Source organism: Mustelus asterias, unplaced genomic scaffold (genome assembly GCF_964213995.1).
Source record: "Mustelus asterias unplaced genomic scaffold, sMusAst1.hap1.1 HAP1_SCAFFOLD_1540, whole genome shotgun sequence".
Classification (NCBI taxonomy): Eukaryota; Metazoa; Chordata; class Chondrichthyes; order Carcharhiniformes; family Triakidae; genus Mustelus; species Mustelus asterias.
Window position 1 is genome coordinate 47,501 of NW_027591485.1, and position 21,805 is coordinate 69,305.

Here is a 21,805-nt window from a genome sequence, read left to right on the forward strand (position 1 = left end):
ACCTATTGGGTGGCTCTTTCTTTGAGGCACTGACCTTTCATAGAATCATAGAGGTTTACAGCATGGAAACAGGCCCTTCGGCCCAACCTGTCCATGCCGCCTTTTTTTTAAACCCCTAAACTAATCCCAATTGCCCACATTTGGCCCATATCCCTCTATACCCATCGTCCCCATGTAACTATCTAAACACTCTTTAAAAGACAAAATTGTACCCACCTCAACTACTACTTCTGGCAGCTTGTTCCAGACACTCACCACCCTCTGTGTGAAAAAATTGCCCCTCTGGACCCTTTTGTATCTCTCCCCTCTCACCTTAAACCTATGCCTTCTAGTTTTAGACTCCCCTACCTTTGGGAAAAGATATTGACTATCTAGCTGATCTATACCCCTCTATTTTACAGACCTCTAAGTTCACCCCTCAGCCTTCGGAGGGGCGATCTTCTCAAGAAAAAAGTCCCAGTCTATCCAGCCTCTCCTTATAACTCAAACCATCAAGTCCCGGTAGCATCCTAGTAAATCTTTTCTGCACTCTTTCTAGTTTAATAATATCCTTTCTATAATAGGGTGACCAGAACTGCATACAGTATTCCAAGTGTGGCCTTACCAATGTCTTGTACAACTTCAACAAGACGTCCCAACTCCTGTATTCAATGTTCTGACCGATGAAACCAAGCATGCCGAATGCCTTCTTCACCGCTCTGTCCACCTGTGACTCCACTTTCAAGGAGCTATGAACATGTACCCCTCGATCTCTTTGTTCTGTAACTCTCCCCAACGCCCGACCATTAACTGAGTAAGTCCTATCCTGGTTCAATCTACCAAAATGCATCATCTCGCATTTATCCAAATTAAACTCCATCTGCCATTCGTCAGCCCACTGGCCCAATTGATCAAGATCCCGTTGCAATTGGAGATAACCTTCTTCACTGTCCAACATGCCACCAATCTTGGTGTCATCTGCAAACTTACTAACCATGCCTCCTATATTCTCATGATGTGGAGATGCCGGCGTTGGACTGGGGTAAACACAGTAAGAAGTTTAACAACACCAGGTTAAAATCCAACAGGTTTATTTGGTAGCAAATGCCACTAGTGCTACCAAATAAACCTGTTGGACTTTAACCTGGTGTTGTTAAACTTCTTACTGTCCTATATTCTCATCCAAATCATTAATATAAATGACAAATAACAGTGGACCCAGCACTGATCCCTGAGGCACACCGCTGGTCACAGGCCTCCAGTCTGAAAAACAATCCTCTATAACCACCCTCTGACTTCTGTTATCCAGCTAATTTTGTATCCATTTAGATACCTCACCCTGGATCCCGTGAGATTTAACCTTATTTAACCTAACCTACCATGTGGTACCTTGTCAAAGGCCTTGCTAAAGTCCATGTAGACAACATCAACTGCACTGCCCTCATCTACCTTCTTGGTTACCCCTTCAACAAACTCGATTAAATTTGTGAGACATGATTTTCCACACTCAAAGCCATGCTGACTGTCCCTAATCAGCCCTTGCGTCTCTAAATGCCTGTAGATCCTGTCTCTGAAAATACCTTCCAACAATTTACCCACCACAGATGTGAGGCTCACTGGCCTGTAGTTCCCAGGCTTTTCCCGGCAGCCCTTTTTAAACAAAGGATATTTGGGGGCCTATAGTACAGCCCGATCAAAGTGATTTTCCCCTTCTTATTTCTCAGTTCAACCCATATAGACTCAGTGGCCGAACCCTCGGATATATAGGGGCGGCACGGTAGCACAGTGGGTTAGCACTGCTGCTTCACAGCTCCAGGGTCCCGGGTTCGATTCCCGGCTCGGGTCACTGTCTGTGTGGAGTTTGCACATTCTCCTCGTGTCTGCGTGGGTTTCCTCCGGGTGCTCCGGTTTCCTCCCACAGTCCAAAGATGTGCGGGTTAGGTTGATTGGCCAGGTTAAAGATTGCCCCTTAGAGTCCTGAGATGCGTAGGTTAGAGGGATTAGTGGGTAAATATGTGGGGATAGGGCCTGGGTGGGATTGTGGTCGGTGCAGACTCGATGGGCCGAATGGCCTCCTTCTGCACTGTAGGGTTTCTATGATTTCCCCTCTCAGTACGGCCGTGATGTTTTCCCTAATCAAAAGTGCAACTCCCTCCTCTTCTCTTACCTCCTGTTCTATCTTTCCTACAGCATCTGTACCCTGGCCCTCTGGGACCTTTTTGCGAAGGGTCAGAGGGCAGTGGGGGCGGGGGTGGGGGGGGGGACATTGAAAGAACAATGGCCTCTCTACCCCACCACCTGTCTCAGTAGCTCCCCCTACTGATTGAAGTTGGGTACTGCTACATATAGTCTGCTCCCAGTGGCTGGAAAGAGTTACTTTACCACCTCCCCCCCCCCCCCCCCGCCTCCCCACCCCCCCCCCCCACCGCACCCCCCACCGCACCCCCCACCCCGCCCATTTGATTTGATTTATTGTTGTCACATATATTGGGTTACAGTGGAAAGTATTGTTTCTGGCATGCTATACAGGCAAAGCATACCATTCATAGAGAAGGAAAGGAGAGGGCGCAGAATGTAGTGTTACAGTCATAGCTAGGGTGTAGAGAAAGATCAACTTTCAAAGACTATTTCCTCGGGTGGATGGAGCTATTACGAGGGGGCATAACTATAGGGTTCGTGGTGGGAGATACAGGAAGGATATCAGAGGTAGGTTCTTTACGCAGAGAGTGGTTGGGGTGTGGAATGGACTGCCTGCAGTGAGAGTGGAGTCAGACACTTTAGGAACATTTAAGCGGTTATTGGATAGGCACATGGAGCACACCAGGATGATAGGGAGTGGGATAGCTTGATCTTGGTTTCAGACAAAGCTCGGCACAACATCGTGGGCCGAAGGGCCTGTTCTGTGCTGTACTGTTCTATGTTCTATGTTAATGCGAGGTAGGTCCAATCACCAGATTCTCTATCTCATTCCTGTCCTCTCTTATCATTGTTTGAGACCCGACCCACTATGGTGGTGTCGTCAGCAAATATTAATACAGGAATTGGAGGGGAATTTGGCCAAACAGTCAGAGGTGTATAAGGAGTATGTTAAGGGACTGAGAATGATGTGGAGATGCCGGCGTTGGACTGGGGTAAACACAGTAAGAAGTTTAACAACACCAGCTTAAAGTCCAACAGGTTTATTTGGTAGCAAAAGCCACACAAGCTTTTGGAACAGGCTGTCCCTTCGTCAGGTGGGTGGGAGTTCTGATCACAAACAGGGCACAAAGACACAAACTCAATTTACATGAATAATGATTGGAATGTGAGCCTTTACAACTAATCAAGTCTTAAAGGTACAGACAATGTGAGTGGAGAGAGGGTTAAGCACAGGTTAAAGAGATGTGTATTGTCTCCAGACAGGACAGTTAGTGAGATTTTGCAAGCCCAGGCAAGTCGTGGGGATTACAGATAGTGTGACATAGAACATTCCAGCGCAGTACAGGCCCTTCGGCCCTCGATGTTGCGCCGACCAGTGAAACCAATCTAAAGCCCCTCTAATCTACACTATTCCAATATCATCCATATGTTTATCCAATAACCATTTAAATGCCCTTAATGTTGACGAGTCCACTACTGCTGCAGGCAGGGCATTCCACGCCCTCTCTGAGTAAAGAACCTACCTCTAACATCTGCCTATATCTCTCACCCCTCAATTTAAAGCTATGTCCCCTCGTGCTAGCCAACACCATCCGAGGAAAAAGGCTCTCACTATCCACCCTATCTAATCCTCTGATCATCTTGTATGCCTCTATTAAGTCACCTCTTCACCTTCTTCTCTCTAACGAAAACAACCTCAAGCCCCTCAGCCTTTCCTCATACGATTTTCCCACCATACCAGGCAACATCCTGGTAAATCTCCTCTGCACCCTTTCCAATGCTTCCACATCTTTCCTATAATACGGCGACCAGAACTGTACGCAATACTCCAAGTGCGGCCGCACCAGAGTTTTGTACAGTTGCAACATGACCTCCTGGCTCCGAAACTCAATCCCTCTCCCAATAAAAGCTAACACACCGTACGCCTTCTGAACAACCCTATCAACCTGGGTGCCAACTTTCAGGGATCTACGCACATGGACACCCAGATCCCTCTGCTCATCCACACTGCTACATGAACCCAAGATCCTGGTTGAGGCCGTCCTCATGTGTGCGGAACCTGGCGATCAGTCTCTGCTCAGCGCCTCTGCGCCGTCGCGTGTCGCGAAGGTGAGAACACAGCCTTGTCGGGTAGTGCAGAGTGTCACTGCAAAATCAGCTCCCCCCCCCCCCCCCCCCCCACCCGAGAGGGTGGGAGGATCGGATTGTAAGTAAATTCTGGATTCTGAGATTTGTCTGTCCCCTCACTCTCTCTTTCTATCTCTCAACAGCCTGGCAAACTTACCGAGGCCTTCAAATACTTTGTGCAGGGGATGGGATACAGTAAGTATGGGATGTCTTTGGTCGAACAACAGAGAGCAGTACAGCACAGGAAGAGGCCCTTAGGCCCACCATGTTGTACCGAACATGACGTCAAATTAAACTAATCCCTCCTGCCTGCCCTTGCCCCCTATCCCTCTATTCCTTACATATCCACGTGCTTATCTAAAAGCCCCTTAAACCCCCCTATCGTATCTGCCTCCACCATCTTCCCGGGCAGCATGTTCCAGACACCTACCACTCTCTGTGTAAAAAAACTTGCCCCTCACATCCCCTTTGAACTTTCCCCCCCTCTCACCTTAAGTGCAGGCCCCCCCCAGTATTAGACATTTCAACTCTGGGGAAAAAGATTCTGACTCTCAACCCTATCATAATTTTATAGACTTCTATCAGGCCTCCCCTCAGCCTCCGGCGCTCCAGAGAAAACAACCCCAGTTTGTCCAGCCGCTCCTTATAGCTCATACCCTCTAATCCAGGCAGCATCCTGGTAAACCTCTCCCGCACCCTCTCCAAAGCCCCCACATCCTTACTGTAATGTGGCGACCAGAATTGAACACAATACTGCACAAGTGCGGCCTAACCAAAGTTTTACAAAGCTGCAACATGACATCCTGACTCTTGTACTCAATGCCCCAACCAATAAAGGCAAGCGTGCCATAGGCCTTCTTTACCACCCTATCTACTGGTGTGACCACTTTCAGGGAACTATGGACTTGAACCCCAAGATCCCTCCGTACGTCAGTGCTGTTCAGGTTGACCAGAATTTGATTTGATTTTTTATTGTCACATGTATTGGTATACAGTGAAAAGTATTGTTTCTTGCGCGCTATATAAAGAAAGCATACCGTTCATAGAGAAGGAAAGGAGAGAGTGCAGAATGTTACAGTCATAGCTAGGGTGTAGAGAAAGATCAACTTAATGTGGGGTAGGTCCATTTGAAAGCCTGATGGCAGCGGGCAAGAAGCTGTCCAAAGATGTGCAGGTTAGGTGGATTGGCCATGCTAAATTGTCCCTTAGTGTCCAAAGATGTGCAGGTTAGGTGGATTGGCCATGCTAAATTGTCCCTTAGTGTCCAAAGATGTGCAGGTTGGGTGGATTGGCCATGCTAAATTGTCCCTTAGTGTCCAAAGATGTGCAGGTTAGGTGGATTGGCCATGCTGAATTGTCCCTTAGTGTCCAAAGATGTGCAGGTGAGGTGGATTGGCCATGCTAAATTGTCCCTTAGTGTCCAAAGATGTGCAGGTTAGGTGGATTGGCCGTGCTAAATTGGCCCTTAGTATCCAAAGATGTGTGGGTTAGGTGTATTGGCCGTGCTAAATTGCCGCTTAGTGTCCAAAGATGTGCAGGTTAGGTGGATTGGCCGTGCTAAATTGCCCCTTAGTATCCAAAGATGTGCAGGTTAGGTGGATAGGCCATGCTAACTTGTCCCTTGGTGTCCAAAGATGTGCAGGTTAGGTGGATAGGCCATGCTAACTTGTCCCTTGGTGTCCAAAGATGTGCAGGTTAGGTGGATTGGCCATGCTAACTTGTCCCTTAGTATCCAAAGATGAGCAGGTTAGGTGGATTGGCCATGCTAAATTGTCCCTTAGTGTCCACAGATGTGAAGGTTAGATGGATTGGCCGTGCTAAATTGCCCCTTAGTGTCCAAAGATGTGCAGGTTAGGTGGATTGTCCATGCTAAATTGCCCCTTAGTGTCCAAAGATGTGAAGGTTAGATGGATGGGCCATGCTAACTTGTCCCTTGGTGTCCAAAGATGTGCAGGTTAGGTGGATTGGCCATGCTAACCTGTCCCTTAGTGTCCAAAGATGTGCAGGTTAGGTGGATTGGCCATGCTAAATTGCCCCTTCGTGTCCAAAGATGTGCAGGTTAGGTGGATTGGCCATGCTAAATTGTCCCTTAGTGTCCAAAGATGTGCAGGTTAGGTGGATTGGCCATGCTAAATTGCCCCTTAGTGACCAAAGATGTGCAGGTTAGGGGGATTGGCCATGCTAAATTGTCCCTTAGTGTCCAAAGATGTGCAGGTTAGGTGGATTGGCCATGCTAACCTGTCCCTTAGTGTCCAAAGATGTGCAGGTTGGGTGGATTGGCCATGCTAAATTGTCCCTTAGTGTCCAAAGAAGTGCAGGTTAGGTGGATTGGCCGTGCTAAATTGTCCCTTAGTGTCAGGGGGATTAGCGAGGTAAATATGTGGGGGTAGGGCCTGGGTGGGGGGATTGTGGTCGGTGCAGGCTCGATGGGCCGAATGGCCTCCTCCTGCACTGTAGGGATTCTATGATGCTACGCGTACGGGTGTCAATGTGCATGGTGTGTGTAGAAAGGATAGATGACACATGCGAAGGTCGACTTGTGAAGGTGCCCAGTCCACACAGGGAGTGTGTGTGCCTGTTCTAACAAGCTTCTGTTCGTCTCTGTCTCTCCCTCTCTCGCTGCCTTTCTCTCTGACGATCGGCAGTCCCTCATGTAGTGGACAGACGCCTCAGTGTGGGTGCAGGTACTAAACTGGAAGCTTATGCTTGTGCATGTCCCCCACCCCCGCCACCCCCCCCCACCCCCACTCCCACCCTGCATGAGAGCGGGCTTGAACGGATGTGTGCGCTGAAAACACTTGGACCCCCCCCCCCCCCGCTACTTTATACGCCTTTCCCTGGAACTCCCAGGGCAGTTCCTGCACAGGGTTAGATACAGAGTAACTCTCCCTCTACACTGTCCCCCATCAAACACTCCCAGGACAGGTACAGCACGGGGTTAGATACAGAGTAAAGCTCCCTCTACACTGTCCCCCATCAAACACTCCCAGGACAGGTACAGCACGGGGTTAGATACAGAGTAACTCTCCCTCTACACTGTCCCCCATCAAACACTCCCAGGACAGGTACAGCACGGGGTTAGATACAGAGTAAAGCTCCCTCTACACTGTCCCCCTTCAAACACTCCCAGGACAGGGATAGCACGGGGTTAGATACAGAGTAAAGGTCCCTCTACACTGTCCTCCCATCAAACACTCCCAGGACAGGTACAGCACGGGGTTAGATACAGAGTAAAGCTCCCTCTACACTGTCCCCCATCAAACACTCCCAGGACAGGTACAGCACGGGGTTAGATACAGAGTAAAGCTCCCTCTACACTGTCCCCCATCAAACACTCCCAGGACAGGTACAGCATGGGGTTAGATACAGAGTAAAGCTCCTTCTGCACTGTCCCCCATCAAACACTCCCAGGACAGGTACAGCACGGGGTTAGATACAGAGTAAAGCTCCCTCGACACTGTCCCCCATCAAACACTCCCAGGACAGGTACAGCACGGGGTTAGATACAGAGTAAAGCTCCCTCTACACTGTCCCCATCAAACACTCCCAGGACAGGTACAGCACGGGGTTAGATACAGAGTAAAGCTCCCTCGACACTGTCCCCCATCAAACACTCCCAGGACAGATACAGCACGGGGTTAGATACAGAGTAAAGCTCCCTCTACACTGTCCCCATCAAACACTCCCAGGACAGGTACAGCACGGGGTTAGATACAGAGTAAAGCTCCCTCTACACTGTCCCCATCAAACACTCCCGGGACAGGTACAGCACGGGGTTAGATACAGAGTAAAGCTCCCTCTACACTGTCCCCCATCAAACACTCCCAGGACAGGTACAGCACGGGGTTAGATACAGAGTAAAGCTCCCTCTACACTGTCCCCATCAAACACTCCCGGGACAGGTACAGCACGGGGTTAGATACAGAGTAACTCTCTATCTACACTGTCCCCCATCAAACACTCCCAGGACAGGTACAGCACGGGGTTAGATACAGAGTAAAGCTCCCTCTACACTGTCCCCCATCAAACACTCCCAGGACAGGTACAGCACGGGGTTAGATACAGAGTAAAGCTCCCTCTACACTGTCCCCCATCAAACACTCCCAGGACAGGTACAGCACGGGGTTAGATACAGAGTAAAGCTCCCTCTACACTGTCCCCATCAAACACTCCCAGGACAGGTACAGCACGGGGTTAGATACAGAGTAAAGCTCCCTCGACACTGTCCCCCATGAAACACTCCCAGGACAGGTACAGCACGGGGTTAGATACAGAGTAACTCTCTATCTACACTGTCCCCCATCAAACACTCCCAGGACAGGTACAGCACGGGGTTAGATACAGAGTAAAGCTCCCTCTACACTGTCCCCCATCAAACACTCCCAGGACAGGTACAGCACGGGGTTAGATACAGAGTAAAGCTCCCTCTACACTGTCCCCCATCAAACACTCCCAGGACAGGTACAGCACGGGGTTAGATACAGAGTAAAGCTCCCTCTACACTGTCCCCATCAAACACTCCCAGGACAGGTACAGCACGGGGTTAGATACAGAGTAAAGCTCCCTCGACACTGTCCCCCATGAAACACTCCCAGGACAGGTACAGCACGGGGTTAGATACAGAGTAAAGCTCCCTCTACACTGTCCCCCCATCAAACACACCCAGGACAGGTACAGCACGGGGTTAGATACAGAGTAAAGCTCCCTCTACACTGTCCCCCCATCAAACACTCCCAGGACAGGTACAGCACAGGGTTAGATACAGAGTAAAGCTCCCTCTACACTGTCCCCCATCAAACACTCCCAGGACAGGGACAGCACGGGGTTAGATACAGAGTAAAGCTCCCTCTACACTGTCCCCATCAAACACTCCCAGGACAGGTACAGCACGGGGTTAGAAACAGAGTAAAGCTCCCTCTACACTGTCCCCCATCAAACACTCCCAGGACAGGTACAGCACGGGGTTAGATACAGAGTAAAGCTCCCTCTACACTGTCCCCCATCAAACACTCCCAGGACAGGTACAGCACGGGGTTAGATACAGAGTAAAGCTCCCTCTACACTGTCCCCCATCAAACACTCCCAGGACAGGTACAGCACGGGGTTAGATACAGAGTAAAGCTCCCTCTACACTGTCCCCCATCAAACACACTCAGGACAGGTACAGCACGGGGTTAGATACAGAGTAAAGCTCCCTCTACACTGTCCCCCATCAAACACTCTCAGGATAGGTACAGCACAGGGTTAGATACAGAGTAAAGCTCCCTCTACACTGTCCCCCATCAAACACTCCCAGGGCAGTTCCTGCACAGGGTTAGATACAGAGTAAAGCTCCCTCTACACTGTCCCCCATCAAACACTCCCAGGACAGGTACAGCACGGGGTTAGATACAGAGTAAAGCTCCCTCTACACTGTCCCCCATCAAACACTCCCAGGACAGGTACAGCACGGGGTTAGATACAGAGTAAAGTTCCCTCTACACTGTCCCCCATCAAACACTCCCAGGACAGGTACAGCACGGGGTTAGATACAGAGTAAAGCTCCCTCTACACTGTCCCCCATCAAACACTCCCAGGACAGGTACAGCACGGGGTTAGATACAGAGTTAAGCTACCTCTACACTGTCCCCCATCAAACACTCCCAGGACAGGTACAGCACGGGGTTAGATACAGAGTTAAGCTCCCTCTACACGGTCCCCATCAAACACTCCCAGGACAGGTACAGCACGGGGTTAGATACAGAGTAAAGCTCCATCTACACTGTCCCCCATCAAACACTCCCAGGACAGGTACAGCACGGGGTTAGATACAGAGTAAAGCTCCCTCTACACTGCCCCCATCAAACACTCCCAGGACAGGTACAGCACGGGGTTAGATACAGAGTAAAGCTCCCTCTACACTGTCCCCCCATCAAACACTCCCAGGACAGGTACAGCACGGGGTTAGATACAGAGTAAAGCTCCCTCTACACTGTCCCCATCAAACACTCCCAGGACAGGTACAGCACGGGGTTAGATACAGAGTAAAGCTCCCTCTACACTGTCCCCCATGAAACAGTCCCAGGACAGGTACAGCACGGGGTTAGATACAGAGTAAAGCTCCCTCTACACTGTCCCCCATCAAACACTCCCAGGACAGGTACAGCACGGGGTTAGATACAGAGTAAAGCTCCCTCTACACTGTCCCCCATCAAACACTCCCAGGACAGGTACAGCACGGGGTTAGATACAGAGTAAAGCTCCCTCTACACTGTCCCCATCGAACACTCCCAGGACAGGTACAGCACGGTGTTAGATACAGAGTAAAGCTCCCTCTACACTGTCCCCCCATCAAACACTCCCAGGACAGGTACAGCACGGGGTTAGATACAGAGTAACTCTCTATCTACACTGTCCCCCATCAAACACTCCCAGGACAGGTACAGCACGGGGTTAGATACAGAGTAAAGCTCCCTCTACACTGTCCCCCATCAAACACTCCCAGGACAGGTACAGCACGGGGTTAGATACAGAGTAAAGCTCCCTCTACACTGTCCCCCATCAAACACTCCCAGGACAGGTACAGCACGGGGTTAGATACAGAGTAAAGCTCCCTCTACACTGTCCCCCATCAAACACTCCCAGGACAGGTACAGCACAGGGTTAGATACAGAGTAAAGCTCCCTCTACACTGTCCCCCATCAAACACTCCCAGGACAGGGACAGCACGGGGTTAGATACAGAGTAAAGCTCCCTCTACACTGTCCCCATCAAACACTCCCAGGACAGGTACAGCACGGGGTTAGATACAGAGTAAAGCTCCCTCTACACTGTCCCCCCATCAAACACTCCCAGGACAGGTACAGCACGGGGTTAGATACAGAGTAAAGCTCCCTCTACACTGTCCCCCATCAAACACTCCCAGGACAGGTACAGCACGGGGTTAGATACAGAGTAAAGCTCCCTCTACACTGTCCCCCATCAAACACTCCCAGGACAGGTACAGCACGGGGTTAGATACAGAGTAAAGCTCCCTCGACACTGTCCCCCATCAAACACTCCCAGGACAGGTACAGCACGGGGTTAGATACAGAGTAAAGCTCCCTCTACACTGTCCCCCATCAAACACACCCAGGACAGGTACAGCACGGGGTTAGATACAGAGTAAAGCTCCCTCTACACTGTCCCCCATCAAACACTCTCAGGATAGGTACAGCACAGGGTTAGATACAGAGTAAAGCTCCCTCTACACTGTCCCCCATCAAACACTCCCAGGGCAGTTCCTGCACAGGGTTAGATACAGAGTAAAGCTCCCTCTACACTGTCCCCCATCAAACACTCCCAGGACAGGTACAGCACGGGGTTAGATACAGAGTAAAGCTCCCTCTACACTGTCCCCCATCAAACACTCCCAGGACAGGTACAGCACGGGGTTAGATACAGAGTAAAGTTCCCTCTACACTGTCCCCCATCAAACACTCCCAGGACAGGTACAGCACGGGGTTAGATACAGAGTAAAGCTCCATCTACACTGTCCCCCATCAAACACTCCCAGGACAGGTACAGCACGGGGTTAGATACAGAGTAAAGCTCCCTCTACACTGTCCCCCCATCAAACACTCCCAGGACAGGTACAGCACGGGGTTAGATACAGAGTAAAGCTCCCTCTACACTGTCCCCATCAAACACTCCCAGGACAGGTACAGCACGGGGTTAGATACAGAGTAAAGCTCCCTCTACACTGTCCCCCATGAAACAGTCCCAGGACAGGTACAGCACGGGGTTAGATACAGAGTAAAGCTCCCTCTACACTGTCCCCCATCAAACACTCCCAGGACAGGTACAGCACGGGGTTAGATACAGAGTAAAGCTCCCTCTACACTGTCCCCCATCAAACACTCCCAGGACAGGTACAGCACGGGGTTAGATACAGAGTAAAGCTCCCTCTACACTGTCCCCCATCAAACACTCCCAGGACAGGTACAGCACGGGGTTAGATACTGAGTAAAGCTCCCTCTACACTGTCCCCATCAAACACTCCCAGGACAGGTACAGCACGGGGTTAGATACAGAGTAAAGCTCCCTCTACACTGTCCCCATCAAACACTCCCAGGACAGGTACAGCACGGGGTTAGATACAGAGTAAAGCTCCCTCTACACTGTCCCCATCAAACACTCCCAGGACAGGTACAGCACGGGGTTAGATACAGAGTAAAGCTCCCTCTACTCTGTACCCCATCCAACACTCCCAGGACAGGTACAGCACGGGGTTAGATACAGAGTGAAGCTCCCTCTACACTGTCCCCATCAAACACTCCCAGGACAGGTACAGCACGGGGTTAGATACAGAGTAAAGCTCCCTCTACACTGTGCCCCATCAAACACTCCCAGGACAGGTACAGCATGGGGTTAGATACAGAGTAAAGCTCCCTCTACACTGTCCCCATCAAACATTCCCAGGACAGGTACAGCACGGGTTTAGATACAGAGTAAAGCTCCCGCTACACTGTCCCCCATCAAACACTCCCAGGACAGGTACAGCACGGAGTTAGATACAGAGTAAAGCTCCCTTGACACTGTCCCCATCAAACACTCCCAGGACAGGTACAGCACGGGGTTAGATACAGAGTAAAGCTCCCTCTACACTGTCCCCCATCAAACACTCCCAGGACAGGTACAGCACGGGGTTAGATACAGAGTAAAGCTCCCTCTACACTGTCCCCATCAAACACTCCCAGGACAGGTACAGCACGGGGTTAGATACAGAGTGAAGCTCCCTCTACACTGTCCCCCATCAAACACTCCCAGGACAGGTACAGCACGGGGTTAGATACAGAGTAAAGCTCCCTCTACACTGTCCCCATCAAACACTCCCAGGACAGGTACAGCACGGTGTTAGATACAGAGTAAAGCTCCCTCGACACTGTCCCCATCACACACTCCCAGGACAGGCACAGCACGGGGTTAGATACAGAGTAAAGCTGCCTCTACACTGTCCCCCATCAAACACTCCCAGGACAGGTACAGCACGGGGTTAGATACAGAGTAAAGCTCCCTCTACACTGTCCCCCATCAAACACTCCCAGGACAGGAACAGCACGGGGTTAGATACAGAGTAAAGCTCCCTCTCCACTGTCCCCATCAAACACTCCCAGGACAGGTACAGCACGGGGTTAGATACAGAGTAAAGCTCCCTCTGCACTGTCCCCCATCAAACACTCCCAGGACAGGTACAGCACGGGGTTAGATACAGAGTGAAGCTCCCTCTCCACTGTCCCCATCAAACACTCCCAGGACAGGTACAGCACGGGGTTTGATACAGAGTAAAGCTCCCTCTGCACTGTCCCCCATCAAACACTCCCAGGACAGGTACAGCACGGGGTTAGATACAGAGTAAAGCTCCCTCTACACTGTCCCCATCAAACACTCCCAGGACAGGTACAGCACGGGGTTAGATACAGAGTAAAGCTCCCTCTACACTGTCCCCCATCAAACACTCCCAGGACAGGTACAGCACGGGGTTAGATACAGAGTAAAGCTCCCTCTACACTGTCCCCCATCAAACACTCCCAGGACAAGTACGGCACGGGGTTCGATACAGAGTAAAGCTCCCTCTACACTGTCCCCCATCAAACACTCCCAGGACAGGTACAGCACGGGGTTAGATACAGAGTAATGCTCCCTCTACACTGTCCCCATCAAACACTCCCAGGACAGGTACAGCACGGGGTTAGATACAGAGTAAAGCTCCCTCTACACTGTCGCTGTATTGACAACTCATGACCTTTGACCCATGAACCTCGCCTCCCTTTTTTTTGTTTCCAGTTCCCACTGTGAACTCTGCACGTTAGGGCATCCTGAACCGTTGCCGTCAGTCGCAGGTCCGGTCGCGCATTGGAGCGGATTTAATTCAGATGCTTAGCTGTTTTAATTCTTATTAACCTGTTGCTGTTGACTCCCTTCCCACTCCTCTCCCCCTCTCCCCCTCTCCCCTCTCTCTCTCCCCCTCTCTCCCCCACACCCCTCTCTCCCCCCCTCTCTCTCCCCCTCTCTCCCCACACCCCCTCTCTCCCCCCTCTCTCTCTTCCCCTCTCTCCCCCACACCCCCTCTCTCCCCCCTCTCTCTCTCCCCCCTCTCTCCCCCACACCCCCTCTCTCCCCCCTCTCTCTCTCCCCCTCTCTCCCCACACCCCCTCTCTCCCCCCTCTCTCTCTCCCCCACACCCCCTCTCTCCCCCCTCTCTCCCCCCTCTCTCTCTCCCCCACACCCCCCTCTCTCCCCCCTCTCTCTTTCCCCCTCTCTCCCCCACACCCCCTCTCTCCCCCCTCTCTCTCTCCCCCTCTCTCCCCCCTCTCTCTCTCCCCCTCTCTCCCCCCTCTCTCTCTCCCCCTCTCTCCCCCACACCCCCTCTCTCCCCCCTCTCTCCCCCACACCCCCTCTCACCCCCCTCTCTCTCCCCCTCTCTCCCCCACACCCCCTCTCTCTCTCTCCCCCTCTCTCCCCCACACCCCCTCTCTCTCTCCCCCTCTCTCCCCCACACCCCCTCTCTCCCCCCTACACCCCCTCTCTCCCCCCTCTCTCTCTCCCCCTCTCCCCCACACCCCCTCTCTCCCCCCTCTCTCTCTCTCCCCCTCTCTCCCCCACACCCCCTCTCTCCCCCCTACACCCCCTCTCTCCCCCCTCTCTCTCTCCCCCTCTCTCTCTCCCCCACACCCCCTCTCTCCCCCCTCTCTCTCTCTCCCCCCCACACCCCCTCTCTCCCCCCTCTCTCTCTCCCCCACACCCCCTCCCCACAGTGCCGTCGGCCGGGATGACCAGACTGTCTCGCTCCCGCACCACCTCGCTGTCGGGTGCCTCGGTGGACGGGTCGCGCTCCCGCTCCCGCACCCTGTCCCAGGGCAGCGATGTGGGGCAGTTGGCCTCCAGCCCCTCGCAGACCATGGAGGTCTCATGTTGAGGGCAGCGGCGGGGTCGGTGCCACCGCGATCCGAAGGCGGACAGACGGACGCGATCGGGAAAAGGAAAAAAAAAATCAACCACCTTTCATCCAACGGGGAGGGGAGGGGAGGCTCCTGTGGTTCAGGCCTTGTTCGGTTGGGGAGGTGGAGTGGGGTGGGGGGGAGGGGGGGGGGGGTGGGTGGTGTGTACGTCTGGGGAGGGTGGGGGGGTTGGCGGGGGGGAAGGGTGGTGGGTAACGAGGGAAGATGTGAATGAAGTATTGGCAACGAGGGATAAAACATGTGGGCAAAGTACTTTAAATCATTAAAACAAGAACTAATTTTCTGTCGTGGGCTGGAGAGGGGGGTGCTGAGGTTGGGGTGGGGGGGTGGGAGTTCGTTCGTCATGATGCGTTATTACCTTCGACCCCCCGACCTCGTACTGACCTCTCCCCATCCCTGGTGATTTTGTTATGTTCACTGCATGAAAGAGGCCTCCGGATTTGGGAGGAAAGAAGTGGGGGGGGGGGGGGGGGTGTGGGTAGACGTCTTTGTCCACCCCAGCCCCCCACTAGCTAAACCTCTTCCCCAAGTCCCTTCCTCGCTCTCTCTCTCTCTCTCTCTCTCTGCTCCCCCCCTCCACTCTTTGATACAAACACTAAGTTACTTGGCAGCCCGTTACCTGACGGTGTGTTTTTCAAAAGGAAAAAAGAGGCGGGCTGTCAAAGTTTCTCATCTGGCGCTCATCAGACATGGGGAGATGGATTTATTTCTAATTTTAAAAAAAAGTGATGAGGGGGATATGGGGAACAGGTGGATTTGAGACTGGGGTGAGAGGTCGGCCATGTTCTGGTTTGACTGGCGGAGCAGGTTGGGAGGGCTAAATTTGCCCACTCCCGCTCTTGGTTCTTATGGGATTCCCAACTCCAAACTCTCGCCACAATTTCTACCGCTTGAGAAAAGGGTTCAACCAATCGGCAAATCGTATCTGATTGGCCGGGGTGGGGGGAGGGTGTAGCCACGGAGAATGTACCAGGGAACTATTGGACCCCTTTTTGTTTGATTTCCAAAAAAAAAAACATGGCGTGTGGCCTGGACATGTACCTTTTGCCTGCAGAGAACAGGTTCTCCCCACCGCCACCCCCACCCCATTCATGAATATACGTAGCTTCGAGTCCCTATCAGTGAGCTGTATTGTCAGTGTGATTCCCGGCGCACTTAGGATTGTTCATCAGGTGCTGTCCAATTGTGGAATCGCCTCTACGCATTAGGCATTCACGTCCTTGAATTTTGTGAGCTTGCTTCTCTCTCGGTTTTTATTTCAGTTTGCCAAATTCTGGCCAGCAAGTCAGATTTGGCGTTAGTTGTGTTGTCAGGCGGGGGACCATGTTTAGAGAAAATAAAAGTTTGTCGAAATAAACAGTGAAACATTCACCACCGAGGAGACCCTGGCTTTAATCGACACGTCACACAACTGTTGTTTAAGACAGAAGGGCGGCCATTTTGCAACCACTTCCTGCAGGCGGCCATTTCCCTGACACTTCTTGCAGGCTGCCATTTTGCTATCACTTCATGCGGGTGACCATTTTGCTTACACTTCAAGATGGTGGCCATTTCCCTGACACTTCCCGCAGGCGGCCATTTTGCTACCCCATGAGGGCAACTCTTTACTTGACACTTCTGCGGGCGGCCATCTTGCTGACATTTCATGAGGGGTGGCCATTTTGCCGAAACCTCCTGCGAACGACCATTTTGCTGATGCATCATGCTGTGGACATTTTGTTGCCAAATCCATAACACTAGCCCTAACATTGAATGACAGTGCAAGCTAAAGGAAGGGCTTGGGTCCCCTCATCCCCACCCAATCGTTGAGGTGATTGGATCGGGGAGGGGGTGGTGGTCATTCCCCCTCACAATGGCGTCAGTGAGCCAGACCGTGCCCTTGTGCGAGTGTCGGTTGACGGGGAGGGAGGGGGGATGCGGTGGTCAATTACCCATAATTCCCTTGGGGAGGTGCAGCTCCTGGCGAGGAGGCTGCTGTTGCTTCCCACTCCGCCATACCCAAAGGTCGGGCCTACCCCCCACTTCACCTCAACGTGGGGCCCAACTCCAACCCTCCCCTGACACACTGCTCCCTCGCCGTACTCCCCGAGAGTCAGTAAGAGAGCAAGTGCGCGGGAGAGAGAGAGAGAGAGGAGGGATGTGAGGAGAACATTCAAGGTTGGGGGGGGGGGGGGGGGGGGGGGGAGCGTTGAACGCCAACTCGGGGGCTTGTCTCTACACAAATCTTTTCTCCTACATGATTAATAATTAATGGAAAAAAAGTATTAACATTGTGTGCTGGCCGTATATATAAATATATTATATACAGACTGTAAAAATAAAATAAATAAAATCACGTCGATTTAGAGGCACTTGGTCTCCCGTTTCAACTCCTGGCTCTCTCTTTGCTGACTTGGACTCCATTTTGTCTTGACATCACCATGCTGCATTCTGGGTATTTTTTTTCTTGGCACCTCTCCCTGGCTCCCTGTCTCAGGGAGTGTTCCAACACTGTGGGGGGTGGCGGGGGAGGGGGATATTCTGGCCTGTCCTGAGACCGTAAAATCCCGTCCGAGGTCAAAGGGCCTTTCCGTGAGTCCCCTCCCCTTCACCTGCTCCGATTCCTGCTCTTAAGAGGAGGCACCTGAGGTGATGAGAGTTGCCAGAATCCTCATCCCAGCCCCTCTCCCGCCACCCCCCCCCCCCCTTGCTTATCACAAACGTTGGTGGGAAAACATGTAACATGAACACTAAAAACGCAAATTCAGGCGGACATTTATTGCGACCAAAACTGGGCCGGCTTCAATTGAGTGATTGAGGTGACAAATACTGCCTGTAACTTACCTCCTGACTCTTCCCCCAAAGCCTGTCCATCTCCAAGGCACAAGTCAGGAGTGTGATGGAACACTCTCCACTTGCCTGGATGAGCGCAGCTCCGACAACACTCCAGAAGCTCGACACCGTCCAGGAAAAGGCAGCCCCGCTTTGATGGGCGCCCCATCCACAAACACTCGCTCCCTCCACCACCCACGCACAGTGGCGGCAGTGTGTGTGTGTGTACCGTCTGCAGCGACTCGCCGAAGCTCCTTCGACAGCACCTTCCAAACCCACCACCTCTACCGTCTAGAAGGACGAGGGGGGCAGCAGACACATGGGGAACACCACCACCTGCAAGTTCCCCCTCCGAGCCCCACTCACCAGCCCGACTTGGGAACATATCGGCCGTTCCTTCACTGGGACTGGAGTCCAAATCCCGGAACTCCCTCCCTAACGGTACTGTGGGTGTTACCCACACCATACGGGGACTGCAGCGGGTTCAAGAACGGACGGAACCCCCACCACCTTCTCGAGGGGCAATTAGGGACGGGTGATAAATGCTGGGCCCGGCCAGCGACGCCTATCTCCTGCAAATAGATTTTAAAAAGGCAGACGCACAAACACGGTTACACACTGTCCCCCATCAAACACACCCAGGACAGGTACAGCACGGGGTTAGATACAGAGTAAAGCTCCCTCTACATTGTCCCCCATCAAACACTCCCAGGACAGATACAGCACGGGATTAGATACAGAGTAAAGCTCCCTCTTCACTGTCCCCCATCAAACACTCCCAGGACAGGTTGAGCACGGGGTTAGATACAGAGTAAAGCTCCCTCTACACTGTCCCTCCATCAAACACTCCCAGGACAGGTCCAGCACGGGGTTAGATACAGAGTAAAGCTCCCTCTACACTGTCCCCCATCAAACACTCCCAGGACAGGTACAGCACGGGGTTAGATACAGAGTAAAGCTCCCTCTACACTGTCCCCCATCAAACACTCCCAGGACAGGTACAGCACGGGGTTAGATACAGAGTAAAGCTCCCTCTACACTGTCCCCATCAAACACTCCCAGGACAGGTACAGCACAGGGTTAGATACAGAGTAAAGCTCCCTCTACACTGTCCCCATCAAACACTCCCAGGACAGGTACAGCACGGGGTTAGATACAGAGCAAAGCTCCCTCTACACTGTCCCCATCAAACACTCCCAGAACAGGTACAGCACGGGGTTAGATACAGAGTAAAGCTCCCTCTACACTGTCCCCCATCAAACACTCCCAGGACAGGTACAGCACGGGGTTAGATACAGAGTAAAGCTCCCTCTACACTGTCCCCCATCAAACACTCCCAGAACAGGTACAGCACGGGGTTAGATACAGAGTAAAGCTCCCGCTACACTGTCCCCCATCAAACACTCCCAGGACAGGTACAGCACGGGGTTAGATACAGAGTAAAGCTCCCTCTACACTGTCCCCCATCAAACACTCCCAGGACAGGTACAGCACGGGGTTAGATACAGAGTAAAGCTCCCTCTACACTGTCCCCATCAAACACTCCCAGGACAGGTACAGCACGGGGTTAGATACAGAGTAAAGCTCCCTCTACACTGTCCCCCATCAAACACTCCCAGGACAGGTACAGCACGGGGTTAGATACAGAGTAAAGCTCCCTCTACACTGTCCCCATCGAACACTCCCAGGACAGGTACAGCACGGGGTTAGATACAGAGTAAAGCTCCCTCTACACTGTCCCCATCAAACACTCCCAGGACAGGTACAGCACGGGGTTAGATACAGAGTAAAGCTCCCTCTACACTGTCCCCATCAAACACTCCCAGGACAGGTACAGCACGGGGTTAGATACAGAGCAAAGCTCCCACTACACTGTCCCCATCAAACACTCCCAGGACAGGTACAGCACGGGGTTAGATACAGAGTAAAGCTCCCTCTACACTGTCCCCATCAAACACTCCCAGGACAGGTACAGCACGGGGTTAGATACAGAGTAAAGCTCCCTCTACACTGTCCCCATCAAACACTCCCAGGACAGGTACAGCACGGGGTTAGATACAGAGTAAAGCGCCCTCTACACTGTCCCCCATCAAACACTCCCAGGACAGGTACAGCACGGGGTTAGATACAGAGTAAAGCTCCCTCTACATTGTCCCCCATCAAACACTCCCAGGACAGGTACAGCACGGGATTAGATACAGAGTAAAGCTCCCTCTTCACTGTCCCCCATCAAACACTCCCAGGACAGGTTGAGCACGGGGTTAGATACAGAGTAAAGCTCCCTCTACACTGTCCCTCCATCAAACACTCCCAGGACAGGTCTAGCACGGGGTTAGATACAGAGTAAAGCTCCCTCTACACTGTCCCCATCAAACACTCCCAGGACAGGTACAGCACGGGGTTAGATACAGAGCAAAGCTCCCTCTACACTGTCCCCATCAAACACTCCCAGAACAGGTACAGCACGGGGTTAGATACAGAGTAAAGCTCCCTCTACACTGTCCCCCATCAAACACTCCCAGGACAGGTACAGCACGGGGTTAGATACAGAGTAAAGCTCCCTCTACACTGTCCCCCATCAAACACTCCCAGAACAGGTACAGCACGGGGTTAGATACAGAGTAAAGCTCCCGCTACACTGTCCCCCATCAAACACTCCCAGGACAGGTACAGCACGGGGTTAGATACAGAGTAAAGCTCCCTCTACACTGTCCCCCATCAAACACTCCCAGGACAGGTACAGCACGGGGTTAGATGCAGAGTAAAGCTCCCTCTACACTGTCCCCATCAAACACTCCCAGGACAGGTACAGCACGGGGTTAGATACAGAGTAAAGCTCCCTCTACACTGTCCCCCATCAAACACTCCCAGGACAGGTACAGCACGGGGTTAGATACAGAGTAAAGCTCCCTCTACACTGTCCCCATCAAACACTCCCAGGACAGGTACAGCACGGGGTTAGATACAGAGTAAAGCTCCCTCTACACTGTCCCCATCGAACACTCCCAGGACAGGTACAGCACGGGGTTAGATACAGAGTAAAGCTCCCTCTACACTGTCCCCATCAAACACTCCCAGGACAGGTACAGCACGGGGTTAGATACAGAGTAAAGCTCCCTCTACACTGTCCCCATCAAACACTCCCAGGACAGGTACAGCACGGGGTTAGATACAGAGCAAAGCTCCCTCTACACTGTCCCCATCAAACACTCCCAGGACAGGTACAGCACGGGGTTAGATACAGAGTAAAGCTCCCTCTACACTGTCCCCATCAAACACTCCCAGGACAGGTACAGCACGGGGTTAGATACAGAGTAAAGCTCCCTCTACACTGTCCCCCATCGAACACTCCCAGGACAGGTACAGCACGGGGTTAGATACAGAGTAAAGCTCCCTCTACACTGTCCCCATCAAACACTCCCAGGACAGGTACAGCATGGGGTTAGATACAGAGTAAAGCGCCCTCTACACTGTCCCCCATCAAACACTCCCAGGACAGGTACAGCACGGGGTTAGATACAGAGTAAAGCTCCCTCTACACTGTCCCCCATCAAACACTCCCAGGACAGGTTGAGCACGGGGTTAGATACAGAGTAAAGCTCCCTCTACACTGTCCCTCCATCAAACACTCCCAGGACAGGTACAGCACGGGGTTCGATACAGAGTAAAGCTCCCTCTACACTGTCCCCCATCAAACACTCCCAGGACAGGTACAGCACGGGGTTAGATTCAGAGTAAAGCTCCCTCTACACTGTCCCCCATCAAACACT

At 52.2% G+C, this 21,805-nt stretch overlaps 1 protein-coding gene across 2 annotated transcripts in view; it reads left to right on the forward strand.

Moving 5' to 3' along the window:
• Positions 1–17,594, forward strand: part of LOC144488410 (protein NDRG2-like) — a 59,980-nt gene extending 42,386 nt beyond the window's left edge. The window contains exons 12-14 of one of the 2 annotated variants that reach the window (XR_013496576.1): positions 4,389–4,440; positions 15,021–15,292; positions 17,411–17,594. Coding sequence is in view for 1 of the 2 variants with exons in the window: in XM_078206484.1 (XP_078062610.1) it covers positions 4,389–4,440; positions 15,021–15,181 (213 nt within the window). In the remaining variant the exon portion in view is untranslated. Of the gene's footprint in view, positions 1–4,388; positions 4,441–15,020; positions 15,358–17,410 lie in introns of those variants that run through there. The other variant, XM_078206484.1, reaches the window with a different exon arrangement.
• Positions 17,595–21,805: the final 4,211 nt, after the last annotated feature.